This window comes from Zootoca vivipara, chromosome 10 (assembly GCF_965207765.1).
Source record: "Zootoca vivipara chromosome 10, rZooViv2.hap1.1, whole genome shotgun sequence".
Classification (NCBI taxonomy): domain Eukaryota; kingdom Metazoa; phylum Chordata; class Lepidosauria; order Squamata; family Lacertidae; genus Zootoca; species Zootoca vivipara.
Window position 1 is genome coordinate 32111496 of NC_142593.1, and position 21120 is coordinate 32132615.

General features: G+C 41.7%; 1 protein-coding gene across 1 annotated transcript in view; it reads right to left on the reverse strand.

Moving 5' to 3' along the window:
- Positions 1–4268: 4268 nt before the first annotated feature.
- RASGRF2 (Ras protein specific guanine nucleotide releasing factor 2) overlaps positions 4269–21120 on the reverse strand; it is a 97908-nt gene continuing 81056 nt past the window's right edge. The window contains exons 19-27 of the mRNA XM_035099765.3: positions 14385–14497; positions 13824–13884; positions 12123–12226; positions 11144–11228; positions 10470–10667; positions 10082–10161; positions 8607–8724; positions 7307–7375; positions 4269–4627 (exon numbers count right to left, since the gene is read on the reverse strand). Of these exons, the coding sequence (XP_034955656.2) occupies positions 4535–4627; positions 7307–7375; positions 8607–8724; positions 10082–10161; positions 10470–10667; positions 11144–11228; positions 12123–12226; positions 13824–13884; positions 14385–14497 (921 nt within the window). The 3' untranslated portion in view covers positions 4269–4534. The remainder of the gene's footprint in view (positions 4628–7306; positions 7376–8606; positions 8725–10081; positions 10162–10469; positions 10668–11143; positions 11229–12122; positions 12227–13823; positions 13885–14384; positions 14498–21120) is intronic.

Below are 21120 nucleotides of genomic sequence, written 5' to 3' on the forward strand. Positions count from 1 at the left end.
GGCAGGGCATGGTTGGTTGCCTATAGTTGACTGCAGTGAGTTTTGTTTGTGTGTGTCAGTTGGGAGGGGGATGTTGGGTCAGCTTAGCCATATCAATTCATATGCTGTCAGCGGGTTCCTGTTGTTGTCTTGTTGGGCTGTGTATATAATAAAGGGGAGCTACACTGCGGTGAAGGCATCCTCTTTTGTTTGTCCCCATGCTAGTTTCAGTTTGTTGGTTAGCTTTTCTAGAAGGGCTGTTTCCCATATGGTTTGGTACCAGTGACCCATGTTTACTCCCGACAGGTCCCTCCAGTGTCTAGTTATGATGCTCCTGGTTACTGAGAGTAGATGACTTATGAGTTCTTTGTAGTGTGACTGTGCATTATTGTCTTGGAAGATATTCAGTAAGGCCAGTTCTGGAGTGGCTTCTAGTTTCTGTTTAGTCCTGCAAGAAATATGCAAAATAACTAATGTCCAAAAGGATTGCATTTTGGGGCAATCCCACCACACGTGGAGATATGTGTCTATAGAGTGCCAACCTCACCAGCATTTTGGTGGGATTCCTGGGTGTATCAGCACTTGCTTCCATGGTGTTAAAGGTAAGGGGACCCCTGACCATTAGGTCCAGTCGTGACCGACTCTGGGGTTGCGGCGCTCATCTTGTGTTATTGGCCGAGGGAGCCGGCATACAGCTTCCAGGTCATGTGGTCAGCATGACAAAACCGCTTCTGCTAAACCAGAGCAGCACACGGAAACACCGTTTACCTTCCCGCTGTAGCAGTACCTATTTATCTACTTGCACTTTGACGTGCTTTCGAACTGCTAGGTTGGCGGGAGCTGGGACCGAGCAACGGGAGCTCACCCCGTTGCGGGGATTTGAACCGCCGACCTTCTGATCAGCAAGCCCTCGGCTCTGTGGTTTAACCCACAGCGCCACCTGTGTTAGGTACCATCTATAGATTAACTTCAAAGTGAGTTCCCTTCTTTTGGCTGAGATGGATTTAAAGGGTGGTTTGGACCACAGTTCAGTCCATCCAGTAGGGTTTATTTTGTAACCTATATAATTCTCCCATTTATTTTTCATTGAGCTGAGTGGGTTTGTAGGAGTAGTATTTTGTATATTGTGGATACCATCCCCATGCCATGTGCCACAGAAATTACAGGCTGGTTTGGATAGCCAAAGGAGTGCTGAAATTCAGTCTAATTGCCTCCTTCACTACTTCAGAACACTTGCAATGAAAGTGCTCTTCTGCGAGATGGTGCAAGAGAGTTGTGCATGCTAGTAGGTAGATAGAGTCAAGATTCCTAAACTTGGCAGTTAACTTGCATTTGTGTCACGGCAGAAATGTGCATAGAAGCCCATTTTCACACATTAATTTCATTCATCTGATTAGGGCGACAGTGATCAATTCAGCTTTGCTTGAAACTGTGAAACTAAAAGAGGTTAAACATAGACAACAAGGTCCCCACAGCTACAGGGTTAACTTATATTTTAATAACAGGAGTAAAATAAATAGGATAAAGACACAGAAATGCACTTTCTGCTGCACTTACACACCAGGATATGCAAAGGCTCCTCCCCAAGTACAAAGCTGATATTGCAAAATGAAATACAAGAAAATGAAGTTATAAATGATCAACCCCTGTACATCACAGATAATGCCCATAAAGAACTATAGGTATTACATTGTATAGGTTCTGTGGTGGGTAGGTGAGTGGAACAGAAAGAATAGGGGGGGTCCCACAGACAAGTAAAAAGGTACCTCCTTTTGAGATGTGAGCACCTTTCTTAAATAACTGCCATATGGATTGAAAAATATTTTGAAAATATGCAGTAAAATAAGTGTTTTGTCCAAATAACCCATGCTTCTGTTTATCATGCATCAAGATGCTGTCTGCTCTTCCTGTTGGATCACTAATGAAAGGACAAGCAATAAATACACATCTATAAATAGAATTTCCCAAGTTAAAGTTTACCACATTCATTGTACTTAAAACATGCCTTAGGAATTTTACTTAGTTTTTTTAAAAAAAACAAAACAAAAAATTTCTGAGAATTTCCCAAGACTTCTTTGACATCCAGTCGTGCGTTTATTAATAATAGTAAAACCCAGGCCTCTAGCAGGTAGAAACTTATTACTGCACGGATACTTAATACATGCTAATAGTATTTGCAGTTAGACATAAGTGGAATTTATTGTTCAGCTCTTCTCTGGGCCGACAATATATATTAAAGTGCAAATAAAGATGAAAAAATGCGCAAACAAAACAGAAGCTAGGCAGATCCATTTTCTATTGTTAGCATTTAGCAGCTTAGTCTGGTAAAGATCAGTTCAAATATGCCTTAGATGGCAATCTTTTTTAAAACACTTGTCTCCCTGAGAGGGTTTAAGGGAGGTAAATAATGATATTTAGCCCTATTTTGTCAACTGGCTGTTAAGTCATTGGAAAAGTAAGGGCACTTTTCCAGCCTAGTTATTCAACAGTGCTAGTATCTGCATTCTGCTTTTAATGATGTGTTTGTGTTCACTTTCCATGCAACTACAAAAAGGAGGCTACATCTTATTAAAGAACCAAAGGAAGTATCACAAGCATTTTAAATAAAATGACTTAATCAGGGAATACATAGGGGGGGAAAGCTAGTACTAAGGGGGTCACAAGCCAGAAATCACACTGATTTGATAAGTATTAAAAGTACATTCTTCCTGTTGAATTCAATATGACCTAAAGTTGCTTGATTTTCCCTAGATTGTGTCCCATAAGTTTTGGTTCTTAAGGATGGCATATGGGAAGGGGGGGTAGTGGAGGTGGAATCCTTTGCAGTATTTTAAAAGGGAACAAAGTATGTTTTCATTTATCCAATGAGTGGACGAATTACTGCTTTTTAAAAAAATAATTCTAATTTAATAATAATGTTTCTACTCCTCCTGCCCCCCCACCCCAGAATTACTGGTGCCAGAGTGTAATTTATATAGATCAACCTTTCTTAGCAATGTTGTTAAGTGCAAAAAAATCAGTAATTCCTATATGATCAAGGCTGCAAAGACTCCATTGAGTTCTAGTGTGTGCAAGGAGATCCGTGCAACCATTATGTGAGGCTCAGCGGTGTTTAAATGCACATCACAGTGCAATGGCATGTAGCAGCAATGCATGGGTGTGATCTGTCTGACACTGCCAACATCTAAACCAGGCATCCCCAAACTGCGGCCCTCCAGATGTTTTGGACTACAATTCCCATCTTCCCCGACCACTGGTCTTGTTAGCTAGGGATCATGGGAGTTGTAGGCCAAAACACCTGGAGGGCCGCAGTTTGGGGATGCCTGATCTAAACCTTTAGAACCGGTTCTAAAGTACATGGGACTAACAGAAGTTCAGAGCCATACGATTCAGTCATTATGATTACTTTGGTTGACCTATTCCTGATGGGAGATAGGGCTTTGGTACTAATGGAAGGAGGGTGGGGAGAAAAGCTTAGTGATAGCAGTGGAACTGCTCTCCAAAGTTGATGGAGGAAGCCCACAAATGTAAAGTGCTGTGCATATATGCACAGGAGCACACATGGCATGCTCAGTATTGGGAAACATATTTTAAAACAAAAGTTATAGAAATAGCTCTGCCAAAACCAAGAGCAAAGCAATTACTCTACTATAGTAGGGGGTGGGAGTTTGGTGGCCCTACGGATGCTGCTAGACTGCAATTCCTACGATAACAATCTCCGCCAGCATGACAATTGATCAGTTCCCCATTCCTGTTCTATAGGGCCAGTCTTTGCCATGGAACTCAAATATCAAATTTAAGAGTCCCACCTAAGTGTGTTATGTCTGACAACATTGTAAGGTAGTGTATCCATTTGTACCCTAGATTAACTAATCATACTTCTAGAGAAGGAAAAATGTATGTACAATATTAAGGTAGCTTTTAATAAGCTGCATCTCTACTCCCTAGCCTTTTGGGGAAAGGAGTTACCAGGATTTATTGACGAATGAGATACTTTCAATTAAAATGAATGGTTTAAATAACAAATGCAGTTGATGATATTATCATCTGCGGATTAAAATACTACTTTACAATGGACACGATGAATTGCAAACTGGATCAAAATACGTAGTTCCTTGCATGCTCTTTGTGGCTCCTGCATTGTGTCCAAATGAGGGTAGGCAAAGCCTCTCGCTTTACACTTGTATTTCCTCATTCATTGAAGTCTAATGGAATGTGTTATCCATACTTAACTTTGCCCCATTATTCCCTCATTCAGAGTGGTTATTACAGCCATTTCCTTTCTTCTTCATTAGGTCTCTGTTTCACTAAACTGTCACGTTTGCAAAACAACAGCTGTTTAATCAACATCTCTGGCGTTTGGTCTTTTACTTCCAGCAACTGCTTCTCTGTGCCCAAAAAGGAATCTCTGTGAGGCTCTGAGTCCCTTAATCGAAAAGGGAATTTGAATTTCTTCCAGCTTTCCCCCCTTGCATTCTGTAGGGGGGCACATCATGCATAATTTCCCCATTACTCTAAAGTTCTCTGTAGGCTGAAGGAAAGCACTGGGTTTTTTTCAGGCAGGCAGCCTAGGTTCTATTTTTAGGGATAGTTCATACAAAGTATCTTCATCTATGATGAGACTCTTGTCAAGTAAGTACTGAGTGACCTAGAAGAAAGGAAAAGGAACCCCCGCACAAAACGAGGATTGCCTGTATTAAGAACAAATCTCAAAGCGGTTTATAACATAAATTCATAGCTGTCAACTTACAGATTGGAAAATAAGGGACCAGCAGCCTTACCCAGTGGCGCTGCACCGGAAATCGGTTCTGCGCATGTCCAGATATGTGCAGAAGCGACTTCCGGTGCCGGGCTGCCCGTTTCCGCCTGTCTGGGCACCGGAAATCGGTTCTGCGCGATTTCCAGCAGCACTTGGCAAGTAAGCGAGCAGCTAGCCGCCGAGCGAGGCATTTTACTCGCTCGCTCGCGGGTGGGGTGCCGAGTGGAGCCTCCTTGGCCAGCAGGGAGGGAGAGGAGCTGCTTTGAAATCCGGGATATTTACGGGATATCTACAATCCGGGAAACGGATTAAAATAAGGGGATTTCCGGTGAAAAACGGGAGGGTTGACAGCTATGCACAAATATACCCAAGTACAGTGGTGCCTCGCTAGACGAATGCCCTGCTAGACGAAAATTCCACTTAACAAAAGGATTTTCTGATCGGAGGTTGCCTCGCTATACGACGAGATTTTCTATGGCCACCGCTTCGTCCTGCGAAGCGTGGCCATAAAAACATCCGATCAGAAAATCAGGGCATTCATCTAGCGAAAGGGGAACCAGCTGTAGCAAAGGAAGAAGGCAAAGGAAGCTCAGCTGAGAGGCGATGACAGCTGTCACCGCCTCTCAGCTGATCTCCCTTTGCCTTCTTTTCCTGCTGCAGCTGGTTCCCCTTTGTGTTCCGCCGGCACTGAACGCAACTTTGGAGGTCTCTGAAGTTGCGTTCAGTGCCGGGGGAGGCAGGCAAGCGGCGGCAGGGGAACATTTTCCCGCCACTGCGTCTTGCCGCGCACAGCCAGCATGGAGCACGGTTCCGGACACCTCCGAAGCCGTGCTCCATGTGGGGGGAGGCAGGCCCCTACGATCCCCACTGTGTGACAGGAGGGATGGGGGGGAACGTAGGAAAAATCCTGCGTTCCCCCCACATCCCGTCCGACACACAACGGGGATCGTAGGGGCTTCTCAAGCGCCCTACGATACCCGCTGTGTGACAGGCGGGATGCGGGGGAAACACAGGATTTTTCCTGCGTTCCCCCCACATCCCGTCCGACACACAGTGGGGATCGTAGGGGCTTGAGAAGCCCCTACGATCCCCGCTGTGTCGGGCTTGCCCGGGCGCATCAGCTTGGGGAAGCAGGCAGGGAGATGGCAACAGCCCGGGAAGCTATGGGCTGTTGCTGTCTCCCTGCCTGCTTCCCTGAGCCATAGCGCATTGGGGGACAGAGCTGAAGATCGGCGGGCGCTGTTTGCCGGGGTTGACAAGCCCCGCAAGCAGCGCCTGCTGATCTTCGTGTGACAGGCGGTGGGGAAGGCAGGGGGCAAGAGAGCAAGTACCTGCCTGCCTGTCTTCCCTGCCGCCAGTCCCCCGGAGCCCACAGGAACGCATTGATTAAGTTTCAATGCATTCCTATGGAAAACCGGTACTCGCTAGACGAAAATTTCGTTTCACGAATTGACCCGTGGAACGAATTAATTTCGTCTAGCGAGGCACCACTGATCCCAAACAATCTTCCTCCCACCCCTAATCTACATTATTTCACCAATTTAAGTCTAGTAAAGTAAGAAATGCCGAGTCTCCAATAAATTGCATTGTCTGTGGAATTCCACAATTATAAACTTAGGGCTATCTTGCTGTCCCTGTAAATATTGCGTGTTCAGACCCAGAGACCTCCCCCCTAAATAAATTCACACTTGACTCAAATTTTAGTTAGATTTTTGGCAGAATTTAGGCCACAACTTTGATTACAGAAAGTGACTGGTTGCATAGGCTCTGGTTCAAATAGCTCCCTGCACCCTTGCAGGTAGCGCTGACCCAGGGCACCAGCATAGGTCAGCCAAGGGTGAACACCTGGATAGGAGGAAAGCCGGGAACAGGCTATGTCCGCCACCCAGATGTCAACCCTGGACTCAGGCACGGGCACAACCCCCTCACAGGGTTGAACAAACCATTTGAGTCCCTGGATTCCTTTAACGGAATGCCCTTCACATAGGGATGGTGAGAGCGTTCTCCCATCCCTATCACCTGAACCAGTGCCTATCCGCAACCTTACAAGTTGTGATGATTTGCTGCACAGCAGGCGAAACCCAAATGGCACCAGCCAATCAGCCAAGTGGCGGAAATTCCTGCTGTGCCCCTGTCCCAACGACAGACAACACACGACGGCAGAGCAAGGTCAAGCCCTAAAATTAGGGAGAGGTGGGCGGGTGTTCCGATGCACTGACCAAAAGAGGAAGCTCTGAGTCACGTGCATGGGCATATATAGGTCCCTCGATCTGTTTAGACTGTGCCCCATTGGCCAGAATGAACCCAACATTGAGGGACCTACCAATCGGGTGTTGTGGCTGACCAATCTTACCCACCCACAACACAGGAGGTCGGTCTCCAGGTCCCACCGCAACATGTGCCCTCTTTTAGGGAGGACATGATTTGTGCTGTTCAAGGAAAACAAATGATCTAGCCAATATTTTAGATTTAACGACGAGACACAAACATCTCCTTTTCCACTAAATGAAAAATGTGGTTGTACACTTAGAGCACCACAGAAACTTAGGACAGATGAAAGTACAATACCTTTTGTTGGTATTCTATGCGATAGGAAGTCTGTTGGAACTGTCGTATCTCCCTGATAATATGTGATATCTATTAAAGAAACAAATATATATATATAAAGAGTCCCTTGTTTACTTTCATACATATTGGCTTGGATCCTAACTTTCCTTCCATGAATGAACAGGGTTTATTACCATGTACAGTGGTACCTCAGGTTACAGACTCCGCTAACCTGGAAGTAGTACCTCGGGTTAAGAACTTTACCTCAGGATGAGAACAGAAATCATGCGACGGCAGCAGGAGGCCCCATTAGCTAAAGTGGTACCTCAGGTTAAGAACGGACCTCCGGAACGAATTAAGTTTGTAACCAGAGGTACCACTGTAATGGGTTTTTTCTTGCCTCCTTTTTTCCTCTGCAGCCCCCTGCATGCTATTAAAAAAAACCCTACTCCTAGTGCTTGACAGAATCTTCGGAATAGTATGTGGGGGGGGGGTTATGTGGAGGGGAAGTTATGAATGGAGGAGCAACTTTGGGTCCAAGCCACATGACTTCACTAGAATTTAAAATATTCTATCCTGCAACAAATGGCATTTCAGGAGACTTTTACATGTATCTTCTTCTGAATTACAATTTCAACCTCACTTGGGCCATATTGTTTAGAGAAGCTTTTAATCTTTAATCGATTATTTTCTTCTGTTGGAGCCGCCCAGAGTGGCTGGGGAAACCCAGCCAGATGGGCAGGGTATAAATAATAAATTGTTGTTGTTGTTGTTTTGTTGTTGCCCTTTCCCTCATTTACACAAATCCACCTAATATTTCATTCATGAATCAACTGTAAATGCATCTATTGCAGCTTAATTATCTCCTGAAAACTACCTTATCAAAGCATGCTATTTTTGCATGACAAATAAATATTTATTTCATAAAATGCATATATATCACTTGATTATTCCCTTCTGCGCAGTTCTGCTTCCCAGAAAACACACACATGCTCCTCATAGGCGACTAATGCTGGTTAAGGAAGTATAGTTCTAGGTTCTGTACATTATCTATATATTTCATTGAACGCAAAACAGCTGACTCAGCTGTTCATCATCAACTTACTCTTGTACAAATGGGAAAATGTGTATACATACAGTACGTATAAACTGGATTATGGACACTCCAAAATTCACCAGCAGGTGGTGATAGAACATTCACACTGCATACATAAATAAACAATTTTGTTTTCATTTCTACCTATAATACACCTTGACAATCAATATATGGTCAATAGTAAGTCATGGTAAACTGAAACAAAAGTGTAGAGAGAAGAATTACCATTCGCATTTTGGAAAAATTTACAAGGCCTTCTTCAGTAAAGTTGGGTGTTCCTTCTTCAATAAATGCCAGGTCTGTCAAGTACATCCCAAGATATGGCACTGAAGGGGGATTACAACTGCATGACAAGAAATGTTAGGTTTTACTCTTATGTCTTGTACATGGGTCATTTTAACCTTTTCTTCACTATAAACTCCTGAGTCTTTTGAATTACATACAGCCAGGGCCGTCTTAAGCACCCCTGGTGCCGTGGTGCGACGGATCCCTCCGGCGCCCCCCGCCCCGTTTCCCAGCGCGATGGGCAGGCGGGCAGGCGCAGCTTGGCTGCCAAGGGCACTGCTGCACGATGGGCAGGCTCAGCGCGCAGCGCTACTACAGAGGGCGCTGCTGCGCGAAAAAGCGGTGGGCGGGTGCAGCTGCGATGCGCCCCCCTGGCGGGCTGGCGCCGTGGCGCCCTGCACCACCTAGCCTGGCCGTAGGGCCGGCCCTGCATACAGCCCAATCTGGAATCACAGTCCATTGTGCCTACTAGGATTTCACCCTCCTGATATGTATGCATGGGACTATAGTCTTAAGACGACTTTGAGCTCATTGAGCCTGAATTCATGTAAGCAATTATAACTGAGCTATACTTACTCTCATGCATTCCATATCTGACATATTTTCTTAAACCTTACATAAATTGCAAAGAAGCAGTAAGTGAATGCCAGAAGAAAAGTGCAACTGTGTCTTCAAAACCTGCAAAGAAAGTGTTTCTGGATCTTGAGGTATGAACAGGTCATACTCCTTGGTGAAAGTGTGCATCACTCAGGAAGATAATAAAACTGAACATGCAGTAGTGAAATGAGACTGTAAAGTATACGTACATACTTTCCACCTTGGAGTAAGCCCCATTCAACACTGTGGGACTTACTTCTGAATTGAAATGTTATAGGACTGTGCTGTCAGTCTGTTGTGAACTCTGCTGATTATCGTTAGTCTTGCTCAGAATAGACCCATTGAAATGACTATAAGTAAATTAGGTCTATTTATTTCAATGGGTCTACTCTCAGTTCAACTTACTAAGAATCTCCTATCAGCTCTAGCCAGCATGACCAATGAGGGAGGATGAGAGTTGTGGTCCAACAACATATGAAGGTTGGCTATCCCAGTTGTTGGATATTCCCAGCAGTTTTTTAAAATTAATGTGGCAATACATTTATTGGAAAAGTTTCTACAATTCTATTAGGACACATTATATACAGAGTAATAGGTTTATATGTTCTGCCACTACCCAGAGATACTGTAAAAATCTATGCATGATAATGACTTTGGAGTATGTTCAACAAAACATTGGAATTGAATTCCATGAAGCCTGTATTAAAAAGACAATTTCATAATTATTTAGCATTACTCCCATAGAAGATAAGCTAGTTGAAGCATTATCTTAATAACTATCCACCATTCACAGCAAAATGTAATAATTTGAAACATACTTCTTGAGTGTTTCTCTGAGATTCTTAAATCTTCCCTCAGATGATACAGTCTTCTGAAGTTTATCCATAAGGGCTTTAGCCTACAAAGAAAACAAATTAGAAGATTCACTCCTTATAGCAAAATGGAATATGATACTACTCAGGTTAAGAAAATTCTGCTGAAACTTGAGTTCAAATGCAAGACAAACACTTTGGGGTTCTAATGCTGGATTACGATAATGTAATGCTCCCTGTGGCCCCATGATGAGGTTGGTCCTGTTCTTGATAGTTAAAGTATTGATTTTCTAGTGATGTGGTTACATCATTCTGAACCACTGCAAACCATTTACTTATAATATTTATAGTAACAATACCCATTACACAGATAACACATTTTGTGATTACTCACCTGTTTAGAAACCTTAGCCCAGGTTTTCTTCAGTCTGTAGATTGCACTTCTGTTCAAGGCTGATGTGATTTCAAGCACACCATTATAGTTGTGCAAACATCGGCAGATGTCTGCAACTGCTACCCATTTCTCAATTGCATTAGCACGTGAACCAATGTCAGCATAATTCATAATTTGGGAAGCCACAAGGTTGCTCATCTAGGTCAAAGAAGTGGTTCTTAGAATATTTCTATTTACAGCATGCTATTAACAGTATAAATGGAATCACAATGATGGTTGTGTGTTTTTTAGCATTTAACACTAAGAAAGCATATATTGCATAAATGACAATGGCACAAGAAAAAGTGAATTAAGGAAGATGGCAAAGGCAGAAGAATCTTCACCATACAGCAAGTTGCCCTTGGCAGTGGGCTCTCAATTGTGAATCAATGGGAAGAGCTAAGGGGGTGTAATCTAAGCAGAAATCAATAAACTAAGCAATGTGAAACAAGATTGGTATTTTGTTTTTATTAAACAAAGGCATAGTTTAATTCCTTCTGCTAGTGCTTGCAGATTTCAGTCAACTGCTACTGTGCAATTGCTGGCTAGCAGTTTAGGAAAATGGAATGCTCTGGTGGTTTTTTCTGTAGTCAGTCATGAAGGGTCTGGAAGGGAAAGCATTTGCATCAACTTACATCATTAAAGTGTTGGCTGGTTTTCATTATATAAGGTGTTCTTTCATTTTTATCCAGTTTCATCCAACCCTGTCCAAGGAACTCTCTGGAAAAATCAGAAAGAAGAGAACAAAAGAAGAAACTGTCATAGAAATGGCAGACCAGAATATTATTAATTGTATTTATTTATATTATTAACTTAAAATTATTATTTTTAAAATGAATTATATCTCATGCTTCCTCCAAGGACCTCAGTGTGTTGTACCAATTCCCCCCCCCAGACCCTCTCAAGTGTTAAGATCAGCACAGGGGGCTTTCTTGGTAGTTCCAATCCCTCAGAAGTTATTTTTTGGGGAGGGGGTGATCAAGGGGAGGCATTCTCTGTGGCAGCCCCAAAGTTGTTGCTGTTGACCGTGGTGTTATTTTAATTTATTACCCTTCACTCAAGGTCCCAGGGTGGGTTACAACATTCAATAAATATACACATGGAAAAAGGTGTGAGTCATATTGTTTGTCATATATACAATTTTTATCCAACACTGCTAAATAACCAGAGATGTATAGGATTTTTAAAAGCCCTTATTCATTTTAAAGCACCATCCGTTGGGTTAAAAGGAGATGACTAATTTAGGAAGCTGAAACGGTATGCATTTGATATGCTCAGTATTCACTGGTCTTGGTCTCAAGCCTACAGAATTCCTGAACTAGCAGTTAGTGAGGGAATATTAATGTCAGATGTTATTTGGAACTAGCGTGTGTAAGTCTGTTCAGGAAGTGAACTGCATTCTGCTCACAAAGAAGTGCAGTAGACATGTGCCTGCTAATTAACACTTTGATTAAAGTCTTTCATAGTCCATTTATTATGCTATGATAGTTTTTAAGCAGCACTATCTGCTTTGCATTCAAATTCTTTTTATAGGCCTGTCACTAATGTGAATCAGTTTGTAACTTCACTTACAAAATATTTTCACTTGATAATAATGATCAGAAAGCCACTTACTCATAGGGTATGCTCCTGAAAACAATGTGATCTAAGAGAGTGATTTGTTCAGCGAGTTCCATAGCCGATAAAGTTTCAAAGCACTCTGGTTTTGGACACTCTAACTGTAAACAAGGAAGCACACAAAAACAGCTATTTCAATCCTTCTAGTTTGTTTCATGCCCCATTAGGTAACTGATGGCAGTATCAATTTCACTGCCCAGTTCTTCATTTATGGAAACAACCTGAGTAAGAGGAAAGGTACTAACACAGGCATCCCCAAACTGCGGCCCTCCAGATGTTTTGGCCTACAACTCCCACGATCCCTAGCTAAGAGGGCCAGTGGTCAGGGATGATGGGAATTGTAGTCCAAAACATCTGGAGGGCCGAAGTTTGGGGATGCCTGTACTAACAGAACAAACAGAACAGAGGTCTCTACTATGGAAGAGGAATAGAAACTTCAGGTGCAATTCAGCAAAAATTAAGTTCTCCCACACTTCAAGAACATTTGGAACTTACCCTTACCAATCTTCCTGCAAGGCGGGCAGGGGTTCGATATAGTCTGTTGATGCCAATGCCTAAGCCAATACTGCTCACATTCTGTAACCAATAAAGTTGTGGCCTAAATTTTGCCCATTAACATTAACCTAAAATTCTGTGTCCTTGTGTTTTTTTTTTCTCTTTGGAGTGGCTTGGGGGCCTTGACATGCAATGTAACTACAGAAAAATGCTGCCCCAATACCCATGCCCACAGAGTTGGGCCAGGAGAATACTACTGCCAATGATATCAAAAGAGGCATAGTGATTGAGGAGGAGGTCCCTCTCCCTTTCTATGTCATCCATCTGGGCAAAGAGGGCCCATGGTTCTTGTAAATGAAACTCTTCTTGGAGAACCCTTAACATTTCTCTTTCTCTTTCCCTACACTGGTTATCCATTAATACGTTTTCTTATTCAAAATGTAAACCATATGAACAAGCCATTCGTGATGGAGCTGTGTCATTTTGATTCTTTAATGTGCCTTCATAGCACTGGTGCATTAACAAAGACTAAAATATTCGGATGCACAAAGAGTAAGGTGAAAGGGACTTAGAGCAAAGCCCACTTAAAGCATGGGTGCATAATGTGGGCGGATAAATTTAGTATCCAAAACCAGTAAACTTTGAACACTGAATTAAGTTTGCTGTCACTATTGCAACAAACAATTTGCACCTTGATTAGCAAGTACTATAACTGCAAAGCTATCTGTTTCCCCAAGCTATTCTGTGGTTCAAATTCAAATTCATTTCATGCTTCCCTCATGTAAATAATATTTCTGTGGTTTGTGGCAGCACATCCTCTTTTTTCTAATATATTCTTGTTTGTACTTGCAAATAGACACTGCAATTTCCAATAATTTGCATAATGAGCTAAGAGGCCCATTCACAGATGTGTCCCATTCTAAAAGACCTCCATTGTATATATTAAAATGGAAGGCCTGTGTTTTGCATAACTTCCAACTAAGCCTGTGGACAGCTAACAGCTACTCTTTCACCTGTTTCAAACAAATGTTGCTGAACAATTTGAACAGGGAGTGGTCAAGTACAAATATAAAAGGGATGGTAATTAATTTGCTATAAAAACTGCAACAAGCAAGCAGCCAAACACCATTTCTAGTGATTTCATTTACCCCAATTTACATAAATATGAATAAAACTGACATAAGCTTATCTAGATTAACTCACCATCTGCATTATATCCTCAATTTTTAAATGGGTGTCATCTTGATCCTCCTGAGAGAGTGCTCTAAAATAGGTGGCAGAATATTTCATATAAAAATGTGTATCTCTGTGGCTAGTGACAACATTTCAGTAACAAGGACATTTTGTACTTTTGAAACAAACTGGAAAACTTTTATCACAGATAATCAGTGGTTATAAGCCTGTAATTTGGGAAAATCTCCCAACTATTAGGGGAAAAACAGATTTAATTTTTATCTTTTGAAAGAAATGAGCACATTTTTATTGCCACAGTGAGTGCATTGTGATTCTGTTTGTAATCCCTTGAAAATAAGCACTGTGTGGATAATGTAGAGCACAATTTCTTCATTTCTTACAATATTGTTGAATGCCACCCCAGTCTCCTGAACACGGGAAACTGGGTCCAGTGATTAGAAGTCTGGCGTCCAGTTTAACCCCCAAGCCTTGGTTAAATTCTAACATCTACTGGACGCAGGAATTTAGAGGAGTCTGGCACCCACAAACTCCTAACAATACTTTGTGATTAAACTAATTCAACAGCATTACCTCAAGATGTTTGCTGTAGCTTTTCTTTCTTGTGGCAAAAGGTCAGGATCTCTCAAAACTTCTTCTAGCAGATTTAGAACATTCATCTTCAGTTCATTGTTTAGCTCAAAATCCTGTAAAAGAGTTTTTTTCTGAATGAAGTAATCATACTACATATGGGGTTTCGTTCAGCATTTGTTTTTCACAGTTCTGTTGTTTAGAATAAGCATTTGAACACTACTAAAGATTCTGAAACGAACAAAACCAAGAAGTTATTAAAATATATCTGCTTGATGAGTTCTGAATTACAAAATAGCAATACCCTAACCAACATTACTTTGAACACTCAAATATACTTACCTATTCTCATCCAAGATCAAGTTCATTTAAAGTAACATATACAATATATCTAGAAGCTGATGGTTTGTCATTTTTATGAAGTTAATTAAAGTAACATTAAACAAACATTAAAAGATACCCCATATTATGTTTCTATAGCACCTTGTTTTTATAAACTGACCAGTTAATATTTTTCATGAAGGGTGGTACACAAATCTCGAAAGAAAAATAATTAATTGTAGGACTTCCAAGGTAAAAATCAGCACTTTTCTCAGCTCAGAAATGAAATTTTAATTAGAGATTATTTTCAAAAAAGGTGATATTAGGCTAGGCAAACTGAAGCTGCAGTATTTAGTACTATGCAGTCCCCAAGCAATGTCTTATGCTTAAAAGCAACATATAGTATCTCCTTCTCAAACCTAGATGGAAAACATACATCAATTCTGAGAATAAATCTGACTTTTTCTCTTACTTAATACTTGTGCATCCCACTCCAGAACAGTGAGGAATATTTCCAAAGATCAGACACTGGGAGGGTGGGGGATGGATTCAAGAAAATGCATGTACTGAAATATCTTCATGTTTGGAGTCATTGATAAATACTAACTCCAGGCATTTGCATTTCAGCTTAGTACAGATGTTTGGATAAAGGATTTAAACTAAAAGCTTCATCAATCCAGTATATTTGTAACAGTTCCTTTTATAGTGATTGTTAGCTACCATGTGGGTAGCAATTCAGCATGTTTCCATAGAAACCCAAACAATAGTCGCTAGCAAAGTTCTTGCAATTCTTGTACATTTTATTTTGAATGTGTGATTAGGAAAGATATACTATGCTATTGCCCTATACATATTTCTCAATATTTTAGCTTCAATGTCTAGTGACTTCTGCAAGGACTTACCAAACAAACATTATCCTATGAGCAAAGCCTGTTGGTAAAAATCTTGCTGTATACAAAATAGCTGAAACTTTGTCTATCTATGGCCACTGCTTTTCTGTTACTGAGAGAATGATGAGAAGTATTCCAACACTCCTTCTCCTTCATCATCATCATTGAAACACTATAGAACACTCAAGAAATCTGTAAAGTTCACTCCTCACCTATTTGTCTTTTCAGATACATTGCTCATAAATAAATAATAATAAATAATATATTTGCCCAGTGATGCTTTGTCAAACATGATGTTCCTCACATAGCAAGACAGGTGTTTTATTTCCAGGCAGAATCTGCTTAATCTGTAACCAAACCAGAGAAGTATCTGGCATGCAGAGCGAGTGAATGTTAAGTTGTTGCTATGCAGCTAAAAAGCTTTTCACTTCCTTTGCAGCAGGTTATTGTTTGTGTGCAATTTCTCTATAGCAGCCTTCTTCTGCACATTTATTGACAATAATTTCTTTTCTATTCTCTTTTCAAGTCTCTGACCCCCTTTTATAACGTACACAATCTTTTAAGGTTTTTTTTTAAAAAAACAACAACAACAACAACTGACATTTGAAACCAAAGGCATACTCCTTACTCGTTTTCCATTATTAATGGTAAAACAGCCATGAGAGATACATGCATATTTGAATAGATTAATTATAAAACAGCATAGGAAAAGTATGTAATGCTTAATGTTTGTATAGCATTTCATGGGCATTATCTGTTCCTTTCAACAATCTTGAAGACCATTGCATTATCCCCCATTTTGCAGACAGAAAAACTGAGGCTTGCCTAGGCAAGTTTCAAACCGTGGACTTGGGCTTCCGGTCCAGCACCAGCGCCGATCGGCGGGGTTTTTGTCTCGCTCCGAGACAACCCGTCTTCGCTAGAGGAGGGAGGGCAGCGAGAGCAACGCTGCACCCCATAGAACCTTGGGTCGAGCGTCCCGGGGGCAAAATCACTCAGCGGAGCCCCAATCCAGACTCCCCAACTCTCCGGCTGCCCTAGTAAGAGCGCCGGAGCGAGAAGGGTCGAAGTCGCGGGGGCCATTTTGAGCACCAGCGTTGCTCTAGCGGAGAGAAGCCGGAGGCGGAGAGCGCTGGATTTTTCCAAAAGAAAGAATTGGAAATTAAGACTGTAAGTAAGCCTTCAAAAATTGGATTTGATATTAATTTGGATTCGGGAGAGAGGGAGACAAAACGGAAGCCACCCCCTCCCACCGGTAGTTTAAGAAACAGTAAATAAATACCCAAAGCCGGGAATTGAAGATTTTGGTTAAAAGGTATCCTCAAAGACACAAAAAAGTTCTCCCCTGGATGCAGGGTAAAAGGGGAGAAGGACAGTGGTTACTGATTCCCTGCAGAAAGATGAAAAAGAACGAGGAAAACCTTTCGTTTCCCCGGGAGCTGGCAGCCCAGACAACCCAGCGAGCTGACGAGGATTTATAAACGAACTCTATTTTATCTAGACTTTTTAGAAGTTATGTGTACATGCTTTTGAAATGTTGGTTTGGATCTTTGTGAACTATGAATTGGAAAATGCAGCCAGTTTGCTAAGTGACTGGGAAAATAAGCAGCGACCATTTTCCACCCCACATGATAAGTAGTGACCTTGACAAGACGGAACTATGTCAACAAAAAGGTATTCGCCTGAGTTCCAGTGGATTGTTTTGACAGCCATGTGGGAACTAAGAATAGGACTATGCCGAGATGAGACTCAACAGCAAGAGCTAAAGCAGCAATTCCAGATGGGGATTGCTAAATATGATTTTTCAGATGATGAAGGTACTGAAATTGAAGGGGAAGATAGTGACAATGACAGCGACAGCAATTTGGAAGATTTTGACAATGATGCGGATTGTGATTTGGTGTGTAAAGATAATAATGATGACTGTGATAATACAACACAAAATGAAGCTCACCACAAAGGAAAAGTTGACACTGTTTCACAAAAAGACAAGCGGAGTACCCCTCCTTTGAGGAGGGAGCGACAGGAACCAGTGGAATTCCAGATTACCCACAAGGAGAAAGACAAGAACAATCTAAGAAGGGGAGAAACTCAGGGGGGCCCTATGGACGCCTGGAGGGCAAAACATTGGAAAAAGGGGGTGGGGTGAAGGAAGAATGGGAGTGTAACCATCAGGATGGATTATTAAGATTAAAACAGGACTGTCGACTACGGAACTTGCTGGATTGGAGGGAGGTAGCCGGAAATTGGGGAAGAAAGGCTATATTGGGATTTGTTAGAGTGTAAATAAGATTTGATTCTGGGAAAATTTAAACCAAAGAAGTCTATTGAGGGGGAAAATTAGGCGAGGGAAGAAAAATTGGATTTTGAATTATAGGGATTAAGAGATTTAGGGAAAATGGTATTAGTTAAGTTTAAAAGTTTTATGAGGAAGAAAAGTAATTATTTTATAGATAAGGAAACTGTTAAAGAGGATAATAAAGGGATGAAAACCGGGAAAGGGGGGAGGTAGGGGAAGCCCACAAAACATGGTTTATTAACGTAGATTTGAAAAAGATTATTCTTATTTTTATTTTCTTTACATTTTTCTTTTTGCTGTTCTTTTTTCTTTTCCATTTTTCCTTTTGAAATTTTTTCTTTTCTTTTTTTAGTATAGATTTTTTCTTTTTGGTATGAGAATGGATGGTTGGGTGGTTGTCTTCCTGCTTTCTGCCCCGATACCCTAGAGCTCTCTGGTGGCAGGAGGGGACTCTGGGGTGGGGGTGGGGGAGGTGGGACATAAACCCAACCATAAAATGGACCACCTTCAACTGTTCGCCTGCATGGGATTCTCCTGTGGCAGGGGAGGGCCCATGAGAGGGGGGTGGAAAGAAGGTGGAAAATATGTTTATGCAAGTATCTTTTTTTGTAATCTGTAAAATTAATAAAAATTATTTTTTTTTAAAAAAAGTTTCAAACCGTGGACTTTTCATTAGTACCTTAGTATGAAATTCTATGCTCACCTGGGAGTAAGTCCCATTAAATTCAATGGTGCTTGCTTCTGAGCAACCATGTCTAAGTCTGCACTATATTAGATCATTTTTAGATGCAAAGTCTACCATCAGTTACTATTATTTTAATGAACAACATCAACATCCTGTAACATCCCAAAGCAGCAGCTCTTGCATGAATGCTGCTTGCAGTCCCTTCTGAATCACCTCAATCCTGAAGCCTGCTTGCAGCAGGACACTGCTTACAAAGCCATATTCTGCAGGATCAAATATTCTCCCCCAGCCCAAACTACGCCTTGCCTAATTCCTCCTTGTTTTGTAGTTTTCACTACTCACTGGGAGAGCCAGTGGAGTAGAGTGGATTGAGTTGCTGGACTAGCACCAAGTCCATCAAGATTCACATCTCCACTCACCTCACAAAGCCACTGGCAGCTTTTGGGCCTGTTAACATCTCTTAGCTTAATCTACTTCACTGGGTTGTTGCAAATAATGATAATGATAATTTATTATTTATACCCCGCCCATCTGGCTGGGTCTCCCCAGCCACTCTGGGCGGCTTCCAATCGAATATTAAAAACACAATACAGCATTAAACATTAAAAACTACCCTAAACAAGGCTGCCTTCAGATGTCTTTTAAAAGTAGGATTGTAGAGCTCCTTAGCCACCCCTTCTACCCCAGCGGGAACTTAAATAAAGCCAGGGGCTGGCTTAGAGCTTAGGAATACAGTTACAGTAGGCTGCCACCACTCCCAGTCGTGCTATTACTTAGAAGGTTTAGGGAGACTCCTTCTGCCCCTTATCTGGGTTGCACGGTTTAGCTCACAATTTATAACCCAATTAACAACAAAATATCTAGTAGCGGTTGAGAGGTCTGGCGGATTCAGCTTCACTCATTCTAAGGCAAGTAAGACCAACCAATAATTACTTTTCAGTATTTATTGTAACTAAAATACTTATAAACGGTGCACGTTTCATATAAGCATACAAATAAAACAAAACCTAAATTGGCATTACTATCTAATGTACTTACACATAAAAGTTCAATCTTAAGATTAAAGCACAAAGTCTCTCCATCAGGTCCCTGCATTCCAACAAGGGCATGACGAACACTCTGGCAGAATTCCAGCAATCTTCTCAATGACAGGCATTTACATCGACAAAGGTGGCCAAAAAAGGCCCCTTGCACCTCTAGACGCTGAGAATATATCCCTCTTAACCCCACGAGGTAGTGCGATTTTAAACCAATTGAAGGGATACTTTAATCAGTAAAGACCCAATGATTAAAGACCAAAACTATAAATCACTTGTCAACTATTCACTGCAGCTGGGCAACGGCTGATTAACAACCATCCAAGGAGTTTAGGTCACTCCCTACCTTCCCAAGGCAATTAAGGGAAGAGGAGAAAAGCTTATCTTAAAGGAGTGCCAGACACTAAAGCCAGGCACCTTCCCAAAATACCAACCTTGGCTTCTCTCCCCAAGCTGAACAGAACAGGGGCCGAAAGTTAAACTTTTTCCAGAATCCCTCTTGCACTACAAGGATAGTTGCTTATTTCCTTGACATCTGATGGGAGGGCGTTCCACAGGGCAGGCACCAGTACCGAGAACGCCCTCTGCCTGGTTCCCTGTAACCTCACTTCTCGCAGCGAGGGATCCGCCAGAAGGCCCTCAGTGCTGGACCTCAGTGTCTGGGCTGAATTATGAGAGTGGAGACGCTTCTTCAGGTATACAAGACCGAGGCCATTTAGGGCTTGAAGATAAAGGGGGGGGGATAGAATAATACATGCTTTATATAGATAAATAAAACAAGCAAAGAATAAAGGAAAAGCCAGGGAGCTTGAGACCAGCCTTCTCTGGTACGTGTATCATTTTACATGTCAGGTAAAAAGAAAGAAAAGGCATAGGATTTTAAGAATAAAGCAGCATGATGGGGAAGGGTTAAGAAACTCCCAACCTTGCCTTATGGGGTAGTCTTCTGCTTTACTTGGCAACCTTTGTAGTGACTTTGGGGGGTGGGTGGAGGAAGGGAAGACCAGGACAAACTCCACATGACTGAGCATCATGTGTACTTTGGCCATGAGTGAAATCCAATTTACCTAGAAAACAAGAATGAGGACTATAAAAAAGGTTTCGAACAGTCTGCATTACAGACAAGGGTTTACTGCATTACATTTTCCTGGATATAAAGCTAGCGGCTCTGTCCTGATTTTGCACAGTCCTTTTATATTGCAGTACCTGTTGCATTATGGAATTGTGGCTTTTTGAGCCACCTACTGCCATATCATGCTAACTTTTAAAATGGCAGGAAAGAACTGTACGCTGGGAGGCTAACCCAAATTTCATCATGGTGAGTGGAATTGGCACGATTATGAAAATGGCAGGAAAATTACAATGCAAAACCCCACGATTTTCCATGTTGCAAGCAGATTCTTTTCCTGGACACAACTAACATGGAAATTAGCACTAAACTTCCACTAGATTTCTAGAAGTGGCTTTTATGTGTGTGAAAGGTCACATAAAATGCAAACATTCTCAG